We start from the raw sequence: 17,007 nt of genomic DNA on the forward strand, positions 1-17,007 counted from the left end.
CGCTGTAGACGACCAATTTTGTCCGGCATCAACCGGAAAGCCTGTCCAGTAGTAACGGAAAGTCTGCCTGCTGACCAGCTCCTCCAACACGACGCCGGCTGCCATGGAGCCGAACAGAGCCGAGAAGAACCGAACAGAGCGGAGCCGAGCCCGAGGGTGACGAACGGAGCCGAGCGGAGTCGGGGAGAGCCGAACGGAGCCGAGGAGAACCGAACAGACCGGAGCTGCGTTTTCTGAGCGTTCTGTGTGGTTCTGACCCGGAAACTCTCTTTTTCTCTCTCTCTCTCACACACACACACTTACAATGTGGTGCAGCCACATTACAACACTCCTGAGAGCTGATGGGGTCAAGGGTCATAATCAGGGATGCTCAGGCTCGCCTGGTGACAACAGTGGCTGATGCAGAGCATCTCCTTGACATCTCCAACATGGTGAATGGACTGAGGACTGCTGGTCCCTGGTCCAGCTAAAAGGTCCCTGGCCCATGAAGACCATGAGGCCTGGTCTTGCTGATGTGGTCAGGTTCTTTGTAGGTGGTCTTGCGCCAGACCACGCTGATAGAAATGGTTCCCGATGGTCTGACGTGACACCCGCAGCCTATCGCCACCTTCAATGTTCCTGGAATTGGGAGGATTCATCAACCGTTTCCACAGGAATCCGTTCACAATGAAGCTCATCAGTGTGGGATGTGTACTAAGTCTGTGTGTGAATCTCTGTCTCTGTTCAACGTGGTGATGACACGAACACACTGCAGGACCACAGGAGACATGTCTAAAAATCTATGATCTGAAAGTCACTTCCTGGTAAAAAAAAAAAAACCCAAACAAACCCCAAAACAAAGCACAAGGCTACATTTAAAATACTTTATTTGTTTTAAAATATACATCAGTTTACAAATTGAGAAAATAAAATCAGCAGATTTTAACAGTCTTTTTGTTTGTTCTCATTCAAAGACTTCTCAAAAACATGAAATAAACAAAAAGTTAATCTGAAAGCTCAACGGGGGGGGGGGGGGGGGGGGGGGGCGGGGCTACTATCCTGCAAATCTCCGGTGAACGAACAAACGCTCGTCAAATAGAGCTCGATGTTCTCGTCCTCCCCAGCTCCGACGGATCTGAAGATCAGAGCAGCAGGGTGCATGCGGGGACATGGCGTTTGTTCATCACAACACAGTTGTCTAATGTGGTCGTGGTTCTTCAAACTGAGCTGAGGAAGATGCTCACTGTGTCACGCTTACTCCATGTCCCATGATGCACCCGGACGGCGGCTCCCAATGGCTGCGGTTCTGTCACCGTCACCCAATCACCACACACCTGTTCTGTGAACAGGATCGACCATCAGATCTGTGGAGAACGTTGGAGAGCGGCAGAACCAGAACCAGTTGGGAGGTACAGAAAAAAAATACATGTCCAGAAATAATACACGTTGTTAAAATAATACACATCTAGAAATAAATCAACACGTTTTAAAAATACACGTCTAGAAATAAAATCAACACATCTAGAAATGAGCCAATAGAGGGATCGAACACTCTAACATCCAACGTAGCTCCACAGTTTAACTGTTGAATGGTGCAAATGCAGGAAATGATTCATGAGATTATGTCAGACCCCTGAAGGTCACCACAAACAAAACTAAAAATACTGAAAAAAAATAACAAACGTGTGATGTCACAAAAATACAGAAATGTTGATGGTTACATTCTGAAAACCCCTTCAGGTACAATCAGCGTGTACAATCTGTTTACAGTCAGCGTGTAGTGAAGGTGTACAGTCAGCATGTACAGTCAGCGTGTACAATCAGCATGTAGTGAAGGTGTACGGACTGTGGGCAGGGGCTAATACATGTCGGCTGTCAAAATAAAAGTCTGCCTGTCAGCAGAACAGCATCCAAATCATGTCAGAGAGGCACAGTGTGTGTGTGTGTGTTTGTGTGGGGCTCTGGCCCAGTTTACATGACGTTTCAAGCGGCAACACCTCGTCCGTGAAAGAAAAGTGTTGCATTTACACTGCAGCGGCAGACACACAGACACAAATGTAGTTGAAATGCCAGGCCACGGGGGGGAGCTGTTGCTTGTTTTTGTAATGAAACCACACATACATGTGTGCAGAGAACACCACCCTGTGAATGTTAAAACAGTACCCAACATTCATATGACGAATCGGAGGCTATCAGGTGTGTGTTTGTGTGTGTGTGTGTGTGTGTGTGTGGGGGGGGGGCTGGTTTGAAAGTGCAGTGCAGTGGATCCGAGCACCAGTGTCGTGTCGTCAAATTTGAATAAAGTTTTGTGGTTACACATGTTTTCGTTATCGTATAAACAGGGCCAGTGTGTGTGACTGTGTGTGTGTGTGTGTGTGTGTGCATGTCTCAATGTGTGTCCACAGTATGGCTATATCCTGTGCATGGTGGGCTGGGTCAGTCCAGCAGCGTGCCTTGCTCCTGGGCTCGGGTCAGACTGTCTTTGCGGTGCAGGTGGTGCACGCCCATCCTCTTCGGGCTCTTCTGAGGCCGCAGCGGTGCAGCGGCGGGGTGGGCGGGGTCATAGTTCAGGAGGCGGGGAGAGAGGACTGGCAGGTTGTGAGGAAGCATGTCTCTCTCCTCCTCCTCCTCCTCCTCATCCTCTTCCTCCTCATCACCGCCGTTCCCAGGCGCTGTTGCCACGGTGACCGTTGTGTCCCCGCTGCCAGCGTCGGCCTCCAGCTCCAGCAGCACGCGGACCCCGTCATCCGTGGCGTCATGCCGGCGGCCCGCCCTAGTCTCTGTGTCAGTGTCGGTGTCGAGGCTGGAGCCGCGGCTCGGCGTCCAGCTGCGTGCGGAGGAGCACTCCTCGCCGTCAGAGTATGCCGCTCGGTGGTGGTCGGAGGGGGAGGCCCCGCCCCCCCCTACGGGCCGCCTCCTGTGGACCTCCTGCGCCGTGTTGCTGCTGAACGACGTGCGGTGCATCAGCGATGCTTCACACGCCGGCGCCATCTTCTCCACGAACATCCGCTGCCAGTTGGCCAGAAGGTCTTCTTCTGAGCTGCCCGAGGACGCCAGCACACTGGGAGCCTGGGGGGCGGAGACACCGACAATTAGCCTGTACTTACCTGTGGTGTGGTGTGCGGGGCTTATCAGTTTGGGGCGGGGCTTACCTGTGGGGGGCTGCTGAACGGGCTGGACTGGCTCGACAGCGGCTCACTGGCTAGGTCCCGATGTGATGGCGGCGAGCGCTGGCTGATTCCGCACCCACCACCGGAGGAGGCGGGGCTAGAGGGGGCGGCCCGATCGTCCTCGTTCTGCACCAGGCTCAGAGAGATAGCCTGCCGCGTGGCGTAGGTGCAGTTGGGCAGTGGTGAGTTTTTGGGGATCTTCACCTTGTCGTCAGAGGAAAACTCGATGACCTTGCGTCCCGGGTAGAGCGGGTGTGGCGGCGGCGGCGGAGGATATGGGTTGAGCTTCTCGAAGGTGGACGTACCGCCAGCTTCCTCCTCCAGGCTGCTCTGACTGCGGCACGAACCGTTCTGCTGCGCTGCCTCCTGAGCGGTGTCCTCGCGGCCCCGGGCCTCGGCGCCAGTCATGTCCACGTGCACGAACACGTCCTCGGCGACGGGCCGGACGCAGCTGCTGGACTGTGCCGAGTTGAGTAAGAGGGGCTCCGGCTTCTCCAGCACACGGGCGATCACCGAGGTGGGAACCACGTCACCCGGGGTCAGACTAAGCGTGTCCGCATCCTGAGCGCCAAGGCCGGGGCTTCTCTCAGAGAGGGTGGGGCTTCTGTCGGGGTGGGTGGGACTTCTGTCGGGGTGGGCGGGGCTTCTGTCAGGGAGGCTGCTCTTCATGTGTTTGTTCAACATGTCCTGCAGCTCTGATGGCAGCTACACACAAACACACACAAGATGAAACCGTTTTATTTGTCTGGTGTGCAGTTCTCTGTGATGCCTTACATTTAGAATAATACACACACACTTACATCAGCAAACTTGTGGTTCCTGAAATGCGACTTGTTGCATTTGAGCAGTTGAACAGCCAAATTACAGTCTTGTCTGTATCGCTCCTACACAGAGAGAGAGAGAGAGAGAGAGAGAGAGAGAGAGAGATAGTGAATCCTTTTGAGTTTACATAGAATAATATAGAGACATAGAATAGAATGAACTCACATTGAGCTCCTCCAGACGGTCGATGGTCGTTTTGGCGTCCAGTAATTTGTTGGTAAGCTCCACGATCTCCACGTCCATTGTCCTTTTGTCCCGCTCCACCTTCCTCAGCTGTGGGAGGGGCAAACATAGGCCAATCAGGAGCCTGACACATGTACATGGTGTGGGGGACAGCCCTCACATCAAACCCACACATCACACACACAAGAGAAATCAGGACGCTGAGCTGTGTGATGAACCATTCCTGCACATATGTAGACGGCACACATGTGATTTTAGCCTGGAAAAACATCCTCAATAAATGCCACGAGATTCCGTCTCTTAGGATCCATACTCTTCACATTATACAAGCTTCCTGTAGGAAATATTACCAGGAAACACTCTTAACTTCCATTGATATGCAGACGATACACAAATCTATTGATCTGTGAAACCAGATAAATAGATTTGTGTATCCATTCATTTGTTACTTCCAGAGGAGACGATTGTAACTCCCTATTATCAGGGTCTCCTAATAACTGCTTAAGAATTCTTAAACTGATTGAAAATGTTGCAGTGAGTACTGACAGGAACCTGCAGGAGAGCTCACGTCACTCCAATATGAGCTTCTCTTCATTGGCTTCCTGTTAAATTTACAACAGAATTTAAAATCCTCCTGAACAAGCAGCCACACCATATCTTACAGACTGATATTATCCACAGAACACTTGGTTCTCAGAGTGCGGTTTGCTGGAGGAGGCATTAAAGTTACACAGATTTTAGTTAGAAAGCAAAAAAGAATTAGGAGGGACAAGATGATGGAGGAAAAAAGAGAAAGATTGAAGGATAAAATGGAGAATGGAGGCATGAAAGAAAGGAGGGATGAGATGATTCAGGGAGATAAGAGGATTCAAGAGGATGAGAGGATGGAGGGGGATGAGAGGATTCAGGGGGATGAGAGAATGGAGATGAATGAAACCCTACTGCATGAACCCAGGTCTGGCTGACAGCAGCCTGATGAAGAGGATGAAGGTGATGAAGATGAATCCATCAGTCAGAAAGCAGCATGAGTGGAAAACAAGTGACAAACAACAAGAATCAACACACACACACACACACACACACGCACAGATCAATTAGTACTTGGAGGTGATTGAGAGTAACTGACAGATTGCAACCAATCAGGGCTGATGTGAGTTTTTACCAGAGCGTGAAGCTTCTCTTCCAGATCTTGATTGGCTCTCTGAGACGCTGTGTAGCTGTTCTGCAGTCTGTAAACACACACACACACAGACAGAGAGACAGAGAGAGAGAGAGACGTGAAAGACTTTTCTATTCAATAATACTTGCAGTTTGAGCACCTTCAGGATACCCTGGACCATTTTGTTGTCAAGCTACTGTAGGTTTAAACTGCTGACTCAGTCAGGTTCTGTAGAAAGTCTCTTCCTCAGAGTCTGGTTCTGCAGGATTCTTCATCTATGAGTCTGGTTCTGCAGGGTTCCTCTGCTTGCTCATGTGTATTTGGTTTTTCTCTGTAAAGGTCTTTCAGATGACCGTCTTGTATTTGGAGCTTTGTATATGAAACTGAATTGATGGCGTCTTCCTGAGTGCAGTGATTGTGGACTGACAGCCGGGTCATCCTACAGTGACTACTCAGTCAGTTTCCTGTGACACAATGTTAAAGAAAGCACCTGACAAAGTGGACGACTGAATCCGTCCTCGTCTTTCTCACCTGCGGAACTTGTCCCTCATTTTGTCCAGGTCATCTCGGGTCCGGTTAAGCTCCGCCTCCATGTAATGACGGTTGCCGTCGAACTCTGCCTCCATGGCCTCCATCTTGTGGGTGGATAGCGAGAGGCGGCGACGCAGGTCCTCATTCTGCTGCTGGAGGATTCTGGGTAATAGAAGGTGATTCGGTGAGATCACAGTGACGGCACAGCCAAGACATCCGAGCCCGAGTGAACCTGATCCTCACCTGATCCTGTCTGAGTCTGAGAGCGCCTCCTGAAACAGAGCAGAGCGCAGTCAACATCAGGTCAACAACAAATAGGGCAGAGGCGAACCGGGCTTAACATACCGGGGATATTTCTCCCTTATCTGGATTACTAAAGTCAGACATTCTCAATTCTTGATAAGGAGAGAGATTCTACAATATTAATTGATGGAACGATATCAAGTGAATCACTGTGATCACTCAGTTTCACTTTATTGCAGCACTGAGGTTTGGGGCAGAGCTTCCTCACTGCCCTTTCTTTACTTTACATTGATTTCAAAATATGCAAAAAAAAAAACGGAGAAATCGACAAATCTAACACATCACCTTATTAAACCTAAAAGCATCAGTGGCTTCTGCAGCTTAATCTGGAGCACGTAGTTCACCATTGTTGCTGTTGTTAAGATACCTCGAGGAGAGGGTCGCAGGGTTATTGGGTCGAGAGTTGGGGCGATGACATCATCAATTTCAGCTAATGTACATCTTGCCTATTCACACGTTAATGCCGAGGCGGCGTTTTCAAAGTCCTCCACTTTGTCATGTTCTCCACCAGGAAGACAGTGACTACCAGAATAAGCGAAGAGGAAACCAATGTGCACTGGTCTACTGGGGTGCGTCGATAAAGTTACGGAAACAGCTGATCTCAAACTCCCAACATGCAACTGGGGTACACCCGGCGGCTCGGCTGTGCTGCCCCATCGACCGCTCGCTCAAAAATCAATGAGCAAGCTGCACTGAGTACACTGGTTCCACAGCAAAGTGTGGGAGGAGCCATCACAACGCAGAAGGTGAAGAGGAGCTGAATGGATCAGAATCAGCTTGTTTTCACTTCACGTTTACCCAGAAAACAATCGCCAAAAGGAGGAGTGAAGGTTTGTCACACACAGAGGAGGCGCAGTGACGAGGCAAACATAAAATCTGAATGTCCTGAGAGGCAGTCAGAATCAACTTTTTGACACCCAACAGGAGGAGGAGGAGGAGGAAGAGGAGAGAGCATGTCGGAGGAGCAGGAGGAGCAGTAGGAACAGGAAGTGGTGCTCCTCCCGCTCCTCCTATGACGTACCTTGATGTGGGACAGGAGAGACATGTTGGAGAGAGATGGTTTGCGTCTTGGACACTCCTTCATTTCTTGGAATTCTGTCTTCATTGTGTCTGCCTCTTTAAGCCCCGCCCCTTGGATGACATCCTCCTGCCGCTGTGGGGTTTCCCGTCCTGCCCTCTCCTCTTGCAGGGGTTGGCTCCAGCTGTCAGGCCGGCGCAGTGCGGCCACCCAGTCGTCCCAGCGCCGCGTCCTGTCTGTGGCGGGTCTGTCCGTCTGGTCAGTCCTGAGGACACGGTGACATCCACTTTGGGGGGTGGTGCTTTCCTGCTCTCTTGACAGGGGCCTCCCAAGCAGCGTCAGGTGGGCGGGGCTAAGGACCCGGCAGGTGATCTCATTCAAAAAGTGGGAGAAGCGCACTTTCTCCTCAAGGACCTGCATCTTCCAGTTCCAGTTGGTCCGGCTTGGAGAGGGTGGAGCTGAGGACCGCCGTGACACCGGCGCCCCCTGCTGCATGGAACGCGTCGGAGGATGGGAGCCCCGCCCACTGCTGTCATCCAGCAGCTCCACTGACTTGGATTTCCGAATGATGTCATAGGTGTGCTCCACTGCCAGTTTGGCCGACGTCTTCAGAATGCCCTTTGGAGGGTCAGTGGTACGGCGAGTCCGGCTCTGGTGCCGCCGTTTGGGGTCCAAGTTCGGCGAGAGTTTCCTGGCCGCAGCCGGGCTCTGGCGTCCACTGAAGGAGCTCCTCGAAGTGTGTGGAAAAGTACTGGTGCGCAAAGGACTGCGGGGATTATAGTCGGACACGGTGACACCGACCGCTGTGGTTCTGTGGGGGTGGGGCCGGCGGGCATGGCTGCTAAAGGGTGGTGGTGGGTCAGCGAGTTCCAGGCTGGACAGGCTGGAGACGTCCAGTTCGCTGTCTGAGGGCGGCAGCGGAGAGGACTGGAAGCCGCGCCATGACTCTACACCAGACAGGTGCTGTGGGGAGGGTGGAGGTGTGTCGGGGATGAGTCTGTTTACCTGATCGGGGTCGGCCTGCGGGGCAGGTGGTAGCTGGGCGGCTGGCGGGCCGTGACGCGTCTCGCGGTGCTGTGGCGGAGCCTTTCGGTATGGCTTCCTCACCGGGGCGGCGCTAGTCATCCTGGGCACTGCTCGCCTGCAGGCGTTCGTTTGTGCGTCAGTGAGTTTGTCCTGCAGTCCTGCTGGGAGAACGTGGACATTAGTGGAGCAAGACGACCCCCGTTGATTGCCCGCCAACCAACCGCACTCTACAAAGCCTCAACCCCGACTGGATGGAGACCACCAAGTGACTCCTCCAACGTCCTCTCCCCCCCGAGCTGATCCATGCTCAATCGCCCCACATCAACATCAAACCTTTCACATGGGACCGGGCCCCGGGCTGCACTGTGACGACATGCGTGTGTGTGTGTGTCTGTGTGTTTTCATGTTAGCCCCGGGCTTCAACATCGATCTCAGTTTGTTTCCAGGACAAGAGCAGTTGCATTGATCTGCATGAAGTAAACGTTAGCCTGTGACACAGCTAGCATACCAAGTGATGGCAAAAGGAGGACAAAGCCCGTCTTGTTTGGATTAAGTGGACACTTGAGACTTTTCATACGTGTATGACCCTTCTGTGGGTTTTTAGCTTAAAGATCTGATCACCTGACTGCCGGAGATGAAGGTTTTTAGAAGAACGAAGGAAAGTCTCAAACCTCTCAGGTTAGGGTTAGAGACAGACCTGCTCAGTGTCCAGGTGAGATCAGGATGCACAAGAAGATTGTTTGAATTCAAACCTAATCTGTGACCTTCTGCTCCATTTAGTAAAGTTCACATGACTTCAGTAGGCTGCCAGGGCACCAATCCAATGAGGGCCATCGATCTCTCACTCTCCATGGCGATTCCAGAGAGTGAGGCCGACAGACCCACTCTATGAGCCGAGTGTATAAAAGGACATTACTGGTGTCCTGCAGTGTCTCTACTGTGTTATATAAAAGACCGCAGAGAGTCTTCTGTTCCAGGACTTCTGAAAACAACTATACGACGGCTAACACCAACAATGGGGCAAAGGCTATGTGCTAACGGAAAAGTGACGAGGTGCATAAGGAGAGTTCAAAAACTAAATAATGAAGGCTTAAAATCTCCTGAAGCTTTTTTAACAACTTCGCACCATGTGGTTCCACATGTAGAAATATTTGTTCAATAAGGGGTGAAGGCAATTTTTTTTTTTTGAAATCCAATTATCCAAACTGTCCAATTGTGAAATTCAATTCATCAACAAATATAAATGAAATGTGACATTTACCCACGTTGTAGAATACCAGAACCATCACAACCAACAGAGGTAAGAAAAACATGACGTGTGTGAAGTAGGCGCTTTATAACAGAGTAATACCCCTGATGACCTGCGGGGACAGTGTTGAACAGAGTAACACCCCTGATGACCTGTTGATCCTCAATATTACACCAATAAAATGCAGTGCCCTCTACTGGATCTATTCTGGACAACAACAGAGACGCATGGCAATGTTTGAAACAGTTTACCCTCCATGAAGGAGCATGGGCGGCATTACACGAGCCACCAGGACAGAACACCTCACTGGAGGAAAATATGAGAGGAGGGTGCTTTTTTTTTTTTTTTTTTTAGATTGTATTTTACTTCCACAGGTCGGTGCTCTTTCCGATTCAGAAGAACAGAGAACCTACAGTCTCACCCGAAACTGAGAACCTCCAGTTTCATCTGTTTCGAGTCAACATTTCATCCAGTAAACATCCTCACCTGAGCCTCAGCACGCAGCGCTCTTCATCTTCCTCTTCCTCCTGCAGGATCCGAGACTCAAACCTGTGATCAGCCGACACCTGAGATGAGGGGAAACAGACAACAGGTTCGAACGGCAACGCCAACCACACAGGCTTTCTAACACACTAACAAAGGCTAGCAAAGCAAAAAGGCTAAAAACCAAATAGAGGTCCCCTGAGAGTCCCAGAGATCCAGCAGCAGAGTGTCAAGAGTGTGAGAGTGTTACCTGTATGTGTGTTTAAATGATTCATGGGGATGGAAACAGTGACAGGACGAGTGGAGGAGAAACTGATCACTTCTCATTAATAAAAGATTAATAGAGTTCAACAACCCCACACAGGCTCCTACACACCTGACTATTACCAAGATCTGGGGGAAAAAAACTGTTCAAACAGGGACATATGAGCTTGCTTTTTTTTAATCAACTGGCATTAATGTGATGTAACACCATGACATCACACCAGCATCGTGTGCTTCAATGTGGGGTCACACCATGATGTCACACCAGCATCACTCCTCTGCTCTACTCACATCTGTTGAACAGCTCAGTGGAACTTTGGAGGAACCTTATTCAAATGTTCTCCACTAAAGTAAAAAGTAAAGTTTCCACTGTAAGTTCAACTGGAGAGTAGCGGCCACACGCCATCCAGTCTGTGTGCATTAAAATGTGTTTTTTAGTTGAACGGTTTGTTGAGTCATAGTGAAACTTTCCCAGTGAGCAGTTTTGCTGGATGGTTTCACAGCAAACAGACTTTGACCCACTGAGAGTATGAACCCTGGAAATGATCATTATCCAGGTCTGTGGGGGCCCCCGAAGGTCTGTGAGGGCCCCAAATGCCTTCAGTATAAGAACGTTATTCATTCAAACAGCACAGTTCACAAAGAACTCCACACAACATCTAGTGTCTGGGAGCTTCTGGAGGTCTGGAGGTCTGGGGGCACCCCTGTAGATTTGCACGGATCCTTCACAGTGGCTCCTGATGGACTGCATCATTCCTTGGATCGGGGGTGGGGGTGGGTTATCAGAGATCCACTGCGGCCCGCACTCGCCCTCCCGCGGCACACTCAAGCAGCCGGTGTGATCGGGGCCCAGCTGCACCGGTACACCAACCTCGCTCCCCCCCACCCCACCCCAGTGAGCTCTGGACCTGCTTACCGGGGAGCGGCTTACGGGCCGTGCTGGATCCAATGACAGGCTCAAGAGAGCGGAGGAAAGTTAAGCCGGAGCTCTGCTCTGCTCCTCGGGGGAAGACGAACGGGTCTGGGAGGGGCGCTCCGAAGTGATCCAAGGCCGGCTGGCAGTTTTCTGAACCTGGCTGGTCCGCGGCGGAGTACCGGGCAGATGACCACTGGGCCGCGGCGGGACAGCAGGCCGGAGGAGACGCTCCGACAGGCGGGGTAAAATGAGTCAGAGTTCCGCGGAGGAGCACCGGGCCGCGGTGGGACCAGCGGACGAAGGAGTGGCCCCGACAGGCGGGATATATCGAGTAAGAGCCCCCGCGGAGGAGCACCGGGCCGCGGCGGGGACCAGTGGCCGGAGGAGACGCTCCGACAGGCGGGGTATATCGAGTCAGAGCTCCGCGGAGAAAGTTCTCTCACCCTACTCCACTGTCGCCATCTTTACCCGCGGGGCATGACGGGTAATCCTCAGGAATCCCCCCTCCTCCCCACCCCACCCCAAAACGTCCTGCGGAGTGACGTCACAGGCCAACTCTACCACATGACCAAAGCAACGAAAAAAAATGGGAAAAAATCTACAAATACTGCCCAAGCTGAAAAACGTTGTTTCCTCATATCTGAATATAATTTATACATACAATATAATATAATATGTTATGATCCCCATGTTTGTTTTACTAAACTGTTTGTTTATCTTCTGAATGGGGTTTGATGCTCCTCTTTCATTGTTGGATTTAGTATTTTTAGTTTGGTTTTTATTTTATTTTGTTTTATGGTTTCTCTCAACTTTTGTATATATTTACAACTAATTGATTTCTTAACGTCGATATTCAGAAAGTTATTTTGAAAATATTTGCAATGAAAGCAAACCAAACATAAAGACCAAATAATTTCTTTTTGAAACGTCACAAGGCAGATTTTCCATAATGGAGGTGTTTTTTTGTTGTATGTAAGGTGTTTATAATTGAATTTTGAATTCTGTGAATTTTCATTGTGTTTCTACTGTTTAATTGTTCTGATTCTTTAATTTAAAACAAAACAAAACTGCACAACATACAGCTGTGCACATAACAGGTTTCCTAGTTATGACTGGGTTTATGCTCATCTGGTTAATTTGTGACAGACAATTGTGTGTATCCTCAGTGATAATCCCCGTTCAACTAAATATTCATGAAATTCTGTTTTTCAGTTAGTTTATTTGACTTAATAAAGAACGACAAGGTACATTTGATTTCTTCTGGATGGCTTTTGTTTTATAAAACATTTCATCAATAGGAGAGGAAAAAAAACCCGGGAAACTGTGTTTAATCCAAACTTTAGTTGTTTATTGCCCGTGTGTCTTCACCATGTCTGGACCTGTTTGTCAGAGACAAACTTCCCGTGAGGCTCAGTGGCGCCGGGCGGCAGCAGGGCCAGGTACACCGGAGTCTCGGCACCCTCTTCGGGCGACTTGGGGGCTTTGGGACCCGCCATATCTGTACGCACCCAGCCTGGACAGCAGGCGTTCAGCAAGATCTGAAGGTTCAAACCAAGAAATGCTTTCAATGAGTTGAGCTCTGTACGATGGGGTGTGGATGTGTGTTCAGTACAAGCAGTTACCCCGTCATCCGGCCGCTCCTTGGACAGACGACGAGCCAGGATCATGGACAGAGTCTGAACAGACAAACAAGGAAATGGTCGAAACAATGCAGTTTTCACATGTTGTGCCACGAGTTGGTGTTGTTTGTTTTTGTAATGAAACCACACACACACTAATGCAGCAGAGAACCACATGCTCTAAACATTAACAATGGGAGAACAGGACAGTTTAGTGGACAGAAGACCAAGTTGGATTGTTATTACGGTGACTGTCAAAATAAAACTGCCGAGTCATGACATGCCGGAGGAAACACTGTTCTTGTTGTCCATCTACTGAGCATGTGCAGAACTACTAGTTACTACTACCCTGAACAGGGTAAGCGGTATAGCAGATGGATGGATTGTTTTCTAGTGGCTACGAGCAACACTGTCGTTGATAATTTAATTCAAGCATTGAAACACCTGCATTTTTTTACCATTTATTAAACAAAAACTAAAATAGTTTTCTGCTTTTTTTGTGGGGGTTTTCTGCACAATTTCCGCTTATGAGCCTTAGAATAAATAAAACAACAGCATCTCAAACTATTGTAGTGTTCCATGAAATCAGATGTTTTAGCTATTTCTTCTTACTCAAAGTTTAAACTATCGGAACTATAAAATGTAAAAACGTCACCAGACAAAATCTTTTCAGAGAAACTTTAAAAAGTCTTTCATTCTTATTTTAAACAATCAAAGAGGACTCAATAGAAATCTGTTTGATCCGTCTTTGTCCGTATTTAAAAAAAAATTTTTTTTACACAATTTCTGATCAATATGTGGAAAAACTGAGTGAACTGGTGCGGCCGCTTCATACCGTCAGTCCAGTCTTAGACACTCCGTACGCCGTCTCCGGCCAGCCGGCCTCTTTGTGCGCGCTGGTCTTGGTTTTGTCCACAAACTGCTGCATGAGCTGCGCCAGCTCGTCCTCGCTGATGTCCTCGCTGCGGAAGCGCTGCTGCAGCGCCGGACTGCACTGGTTCAGGGTGCGGACCGACACGAAACTGGAGACGTTCACCACGCGGCCTGAAACACACAGGATTTTCTTTTTTTTGTTAATATCGGACTGATATTTAGTCCGACGGACACGATCCGAAGTGGCTCGGTTCGTACCTCCAGCTTTGATGAGCGGCAGGAAGTGAGTCAACATGTCTCTGGTGGCGAAGAAGTTGGTCTTGAGGGTCACCTCGGCCTGCACGTCGAAGGGAGCCGTGTCTGCCACTGAGAAGAGAGAGAAACAACAAGATGCTCCCGTCATCGCCTCCCCATTTATACTCAAACATCACAACGTCATCAGAGTTCATCCGCAGACTGGATTTGTGTGTCTGAGCGGCGGGTCCCACCTTTGAACGCTATGGCGGCGTTATTGACGAGGACGTCCACTCCTCCGTACTTCTCCTTGAAGAAAGCAGCAGCGGCGGTGATGCTGTTCAGGTCGTTGATGTCCAGCTGGTGAAACTTTGGCTTCAGGCCATCGGAGGTCAGAGACGTCACGGCTTCCTGACCACGACCTCTGCAAGACCAGCAGACATTATTATTATTATTATGTCACCTCGTGGAAGTGCGGTCGGATTGTCAAAACAACGTGATCGCCTGTCCCTAACTCTTTCAGGAAGCATCCTAACACCTTTCCTGAACTCCATGATGTCATCCACGGGGGTTAAGGAAAGGTAGATAGGAAAGGAGATAGGAGGGACTATTTGGACGCACCCCATGATTTTCTGAATCCAAAAACCTGCTGCAGAAAGGTGTGGAGTCAGAACAGCAGCTCCCATCCACTTAAAACTAGAACTTTTATCGAGAGCACAACGAGTCAAACAAGAAAACAATTCAGGACACTGGACATTGTACTGCAAACTGGATAGAGCTTTTCTCATTGTCATTCTATGTGTTCTTGTTCAATGTAGTCTGAATTAAAAAATCTAACCATTTGAGAGCCCAGTCAGGATCAGACTTAATCCGATCACGACACCTTCACAACCTCACAAAGCAAATTAACAGTTGAAGTGAGAATGTCATTTTTTGTTTTCATGAGTATATATTGTCTAATTGTTAGAGCACTCTAAAAATGTCTGAACGCGAAATACAAATAAACCCTAGTCTTTCAGAAGTTAAGCAATTATTTTTTTTTCATTAATTTCTGTGGATGAGCTCAAATATTCACACTTTTCTTTCTCATTAAAAGTCGTATCATTTTGAATTTGCAGAGCGTGAATGCACAGAGTACTTAAATATATCCCACTGAGCTAGAAGGTGTTTATTGTCTTTTATCATGTTATCTTGCTTTTTGTGCTTTTGACTTTAACCTGTTGCCATCAAACATGATGTTGAAATAATGAACTGAACAGTGACCAACAGAATCAGTGGGGCGCTCCGCACCGTGTGTTTTCCACAGCAGTGTTGGTTTTTGCCTGTTTGTGCTTCTTATATACAATAGTTTTAGCCATTTATGTATTTTTTTTTAGCTTTTCTTTTGTATTCTGGACCATTTGCATGTTTTGCCATGTTTCATGTTCATAGCGGCTGGTCCACAGTCACTGCATTTCACTGTCATACTGTGTGTGTATGTGACAAATAAGAAATCTAATGTAATCTTCAGTCTTTTTATTTACATTTGTATTTTGTGCATGTTGACACTGCAAGAAGGAGAATTTAAGGATATATTGTGCAGAGCTTCACGTGAACATGGGATCTTTTCTTTCATGCATACAGGAGCAGTTGGGCTTGGAGAAGACGAGGCGAATGAACGAGTTAATGAATGAACGAGTGAACGAGTTAATGAATGAACAAGTGAACGTCCACTGGAAGCGAAGGTAAGAGTGTTGCAAGGGCAGGTGAGCTACCTACTCGTCTCTGGAGGTCAGGTAAACGTCTCCCTGGAACTGTGAACACAGCGCTCGGACGATGGACAGACCGATGCCCTTGTTGCTGCCCGTTACTACGGCAACCCTGGTAGACATGTCTGCCAACACATATAGAGAGAGAGATCAGGAAATGAACTGATTTTTCAATTTTTATGAAACTCTAAAGACTTGTTTACACTGCGATGACATTTTGAAGTGAAGAAAAATGCTAATTGAGACCAAAACAGGACACTTGTGCTCTTAAAACGTCACTGTGTCAGAACTTGTGCCAATTAAATGCACAAAACAACACATTTCTAACTTTACAAAGACTGCCACTCCTCCTTCTGCCTCACAATGGTGTGTTCAGTCCCACAGCAGGAGTGACCATGGATCAGTGGAAGTGGCACAAAGGTGAAACCAAGGGGCATACCAGAAAGCTTGATTCAGTTAAACTTTTCCAACAAACAAAACAGGTTCTCTTGTAGCCGGGCTTCACTTCATTCACACCGGGTCACACCCTTTTCACTGTGTTGCCAGAACGTTTTTAAAAAGTATTTTAGCAATCTTTCTATAAAATTCAACACACCTGAAACAATTATGTTGCAAGAACTTTTTTTTTTTCCCCATTCAATTATAATCACTGGAATTGTTTGATCTTTTGTTATAATCTTTTAAACAAATGAAGACAATCTACTATTATTAACTGAGACAAACCATAGATTTGGTTCCTTTGGTTCACCTGATTTTATTACCTCTATCTTAATAAAGCTTTTACTTTATTTATTCTTCTTTATGTCCTTTTCTTAATCTCCTTGTTTTGATGCGTTTCCTGTGAATCGTGTCTGAAAGGTGGTAGAGAAAAAGAATTCCTTTAAAAATAAATAGCCTGTATATAGGTTTCTTTTCAGCACAAGTTAACAAAATGAGAAGAATTTCTTGATAAATTACTGATTAGAAAGAAAGTTGGTGAGAACATGCAGGATGAGCCCTGGTATGACCTAGTGAAATTATTTCTTTATTGTTTTATGACGCCACTGTTTGAATTATTCACAAATTAGTCTTATCAAACTGTTAAGAGCCCAATTCCCAAGGTCCTTTGAAGAACAAGAGTTATATGTCTTTCCAGCTGCGTAGTGAGACTTTTTAATGTGGCATAACGCAGTTTTTTTTAGTCACCTTATCAGATTACGGGGGTCTAAAAACACAGTGGAAGCTGCTCTAAACTGATCTCAACTGCAAAAAACGACCACCTGACGAAGCAAACGGCTGCATTTACCTGCAGTTGGAGTTGTGGTGAAGGTGCCGAGGAGCTGCAAGAAAGCAGTGGATGAGGCAGTGCCGAAGAAAAAACACGGATTTGTGCAGAAAGTGACAAAAAGACGAAACGGAGGACCGGAGCACTTCTGCGCATCCTCGCCGCG

The 17,007-nt window shown here is 48.1% G+C and overlaps 2 protein-coding genes across 2 annotated transcripts; both read right to left on the bottom strand.

Annotated features, from left to right (window-relative positions):
- Positions 1–857: 857 nt before the first annotated feature.
- tjap1 (tight junction associated protein 1 (peripheral)) lies at positions 858–11,586 on the bottom strand. Its single transcript, XM_080481692.1, has 10 exons — positions 11,104–11,586; positions 9,927–10,006; positions 8,171–8,349; positions 6,088–6,116; positions 5,845–6,006; positions 5,317–5,383; positions 4,137–4,244; positions 3,950–4,033; positions 3,132–3,854; positions 858–3,048 (listed from the first exon to the last, which is right to left on the bottom strand). Exons 3-10 carry the CDS (start codon positions 8,288–8,290, stop codon positions 2,416–2,418), a joined length of 1,926 nt encoding a protein of 641 aa, XP_080337818.1. The 5' UTR covers positions 8,291–8,349; positions 9,927–10,006; positions 11,104–11,586; the 3' UTR covers positions 858–2,415.
- A 726-nt stretch (positions 11,587–12,312) lies between these two features.
- Positions 12,313–17,007, bottom strand: cbr1 (carbonyl reductase 1). Its single transcript, XM_080481697.1, has 7 exons — positions 16,863–17,007; positions 15,588–15,702; positions 14,084–14,253; positions 13,854–13,961; positions 13,558–13,766; positions 12,726–12,779; positions 12,313–12,641 (listed from the first exon to the last, which is right to left on the bottom strand). The coding sequence occupies exons 2-7, from the start codon at positions 15,698–15,700 to the stop codon at positions 12,468–12,470; spliced, it is 828 nt and encodes a 275-aa protein (XP_080337823.1). The 5' UTR covers positions 15,701–15,702; positions 16,863–17,007; the 3' UTR covers positions 12,313–12,467.

This window comes from Lipophrys pholis (genome assembly GCF_963383615.2).
Source record: "Lipophrys pholis genome assembly, chromosome: 15".
Lineage (NCBI taxonomy): Eukaryota > Metazoa > Chordata > Actinopteri > Blenniiformes > Blenniidae > Lipophrys > Lipophrys pholis.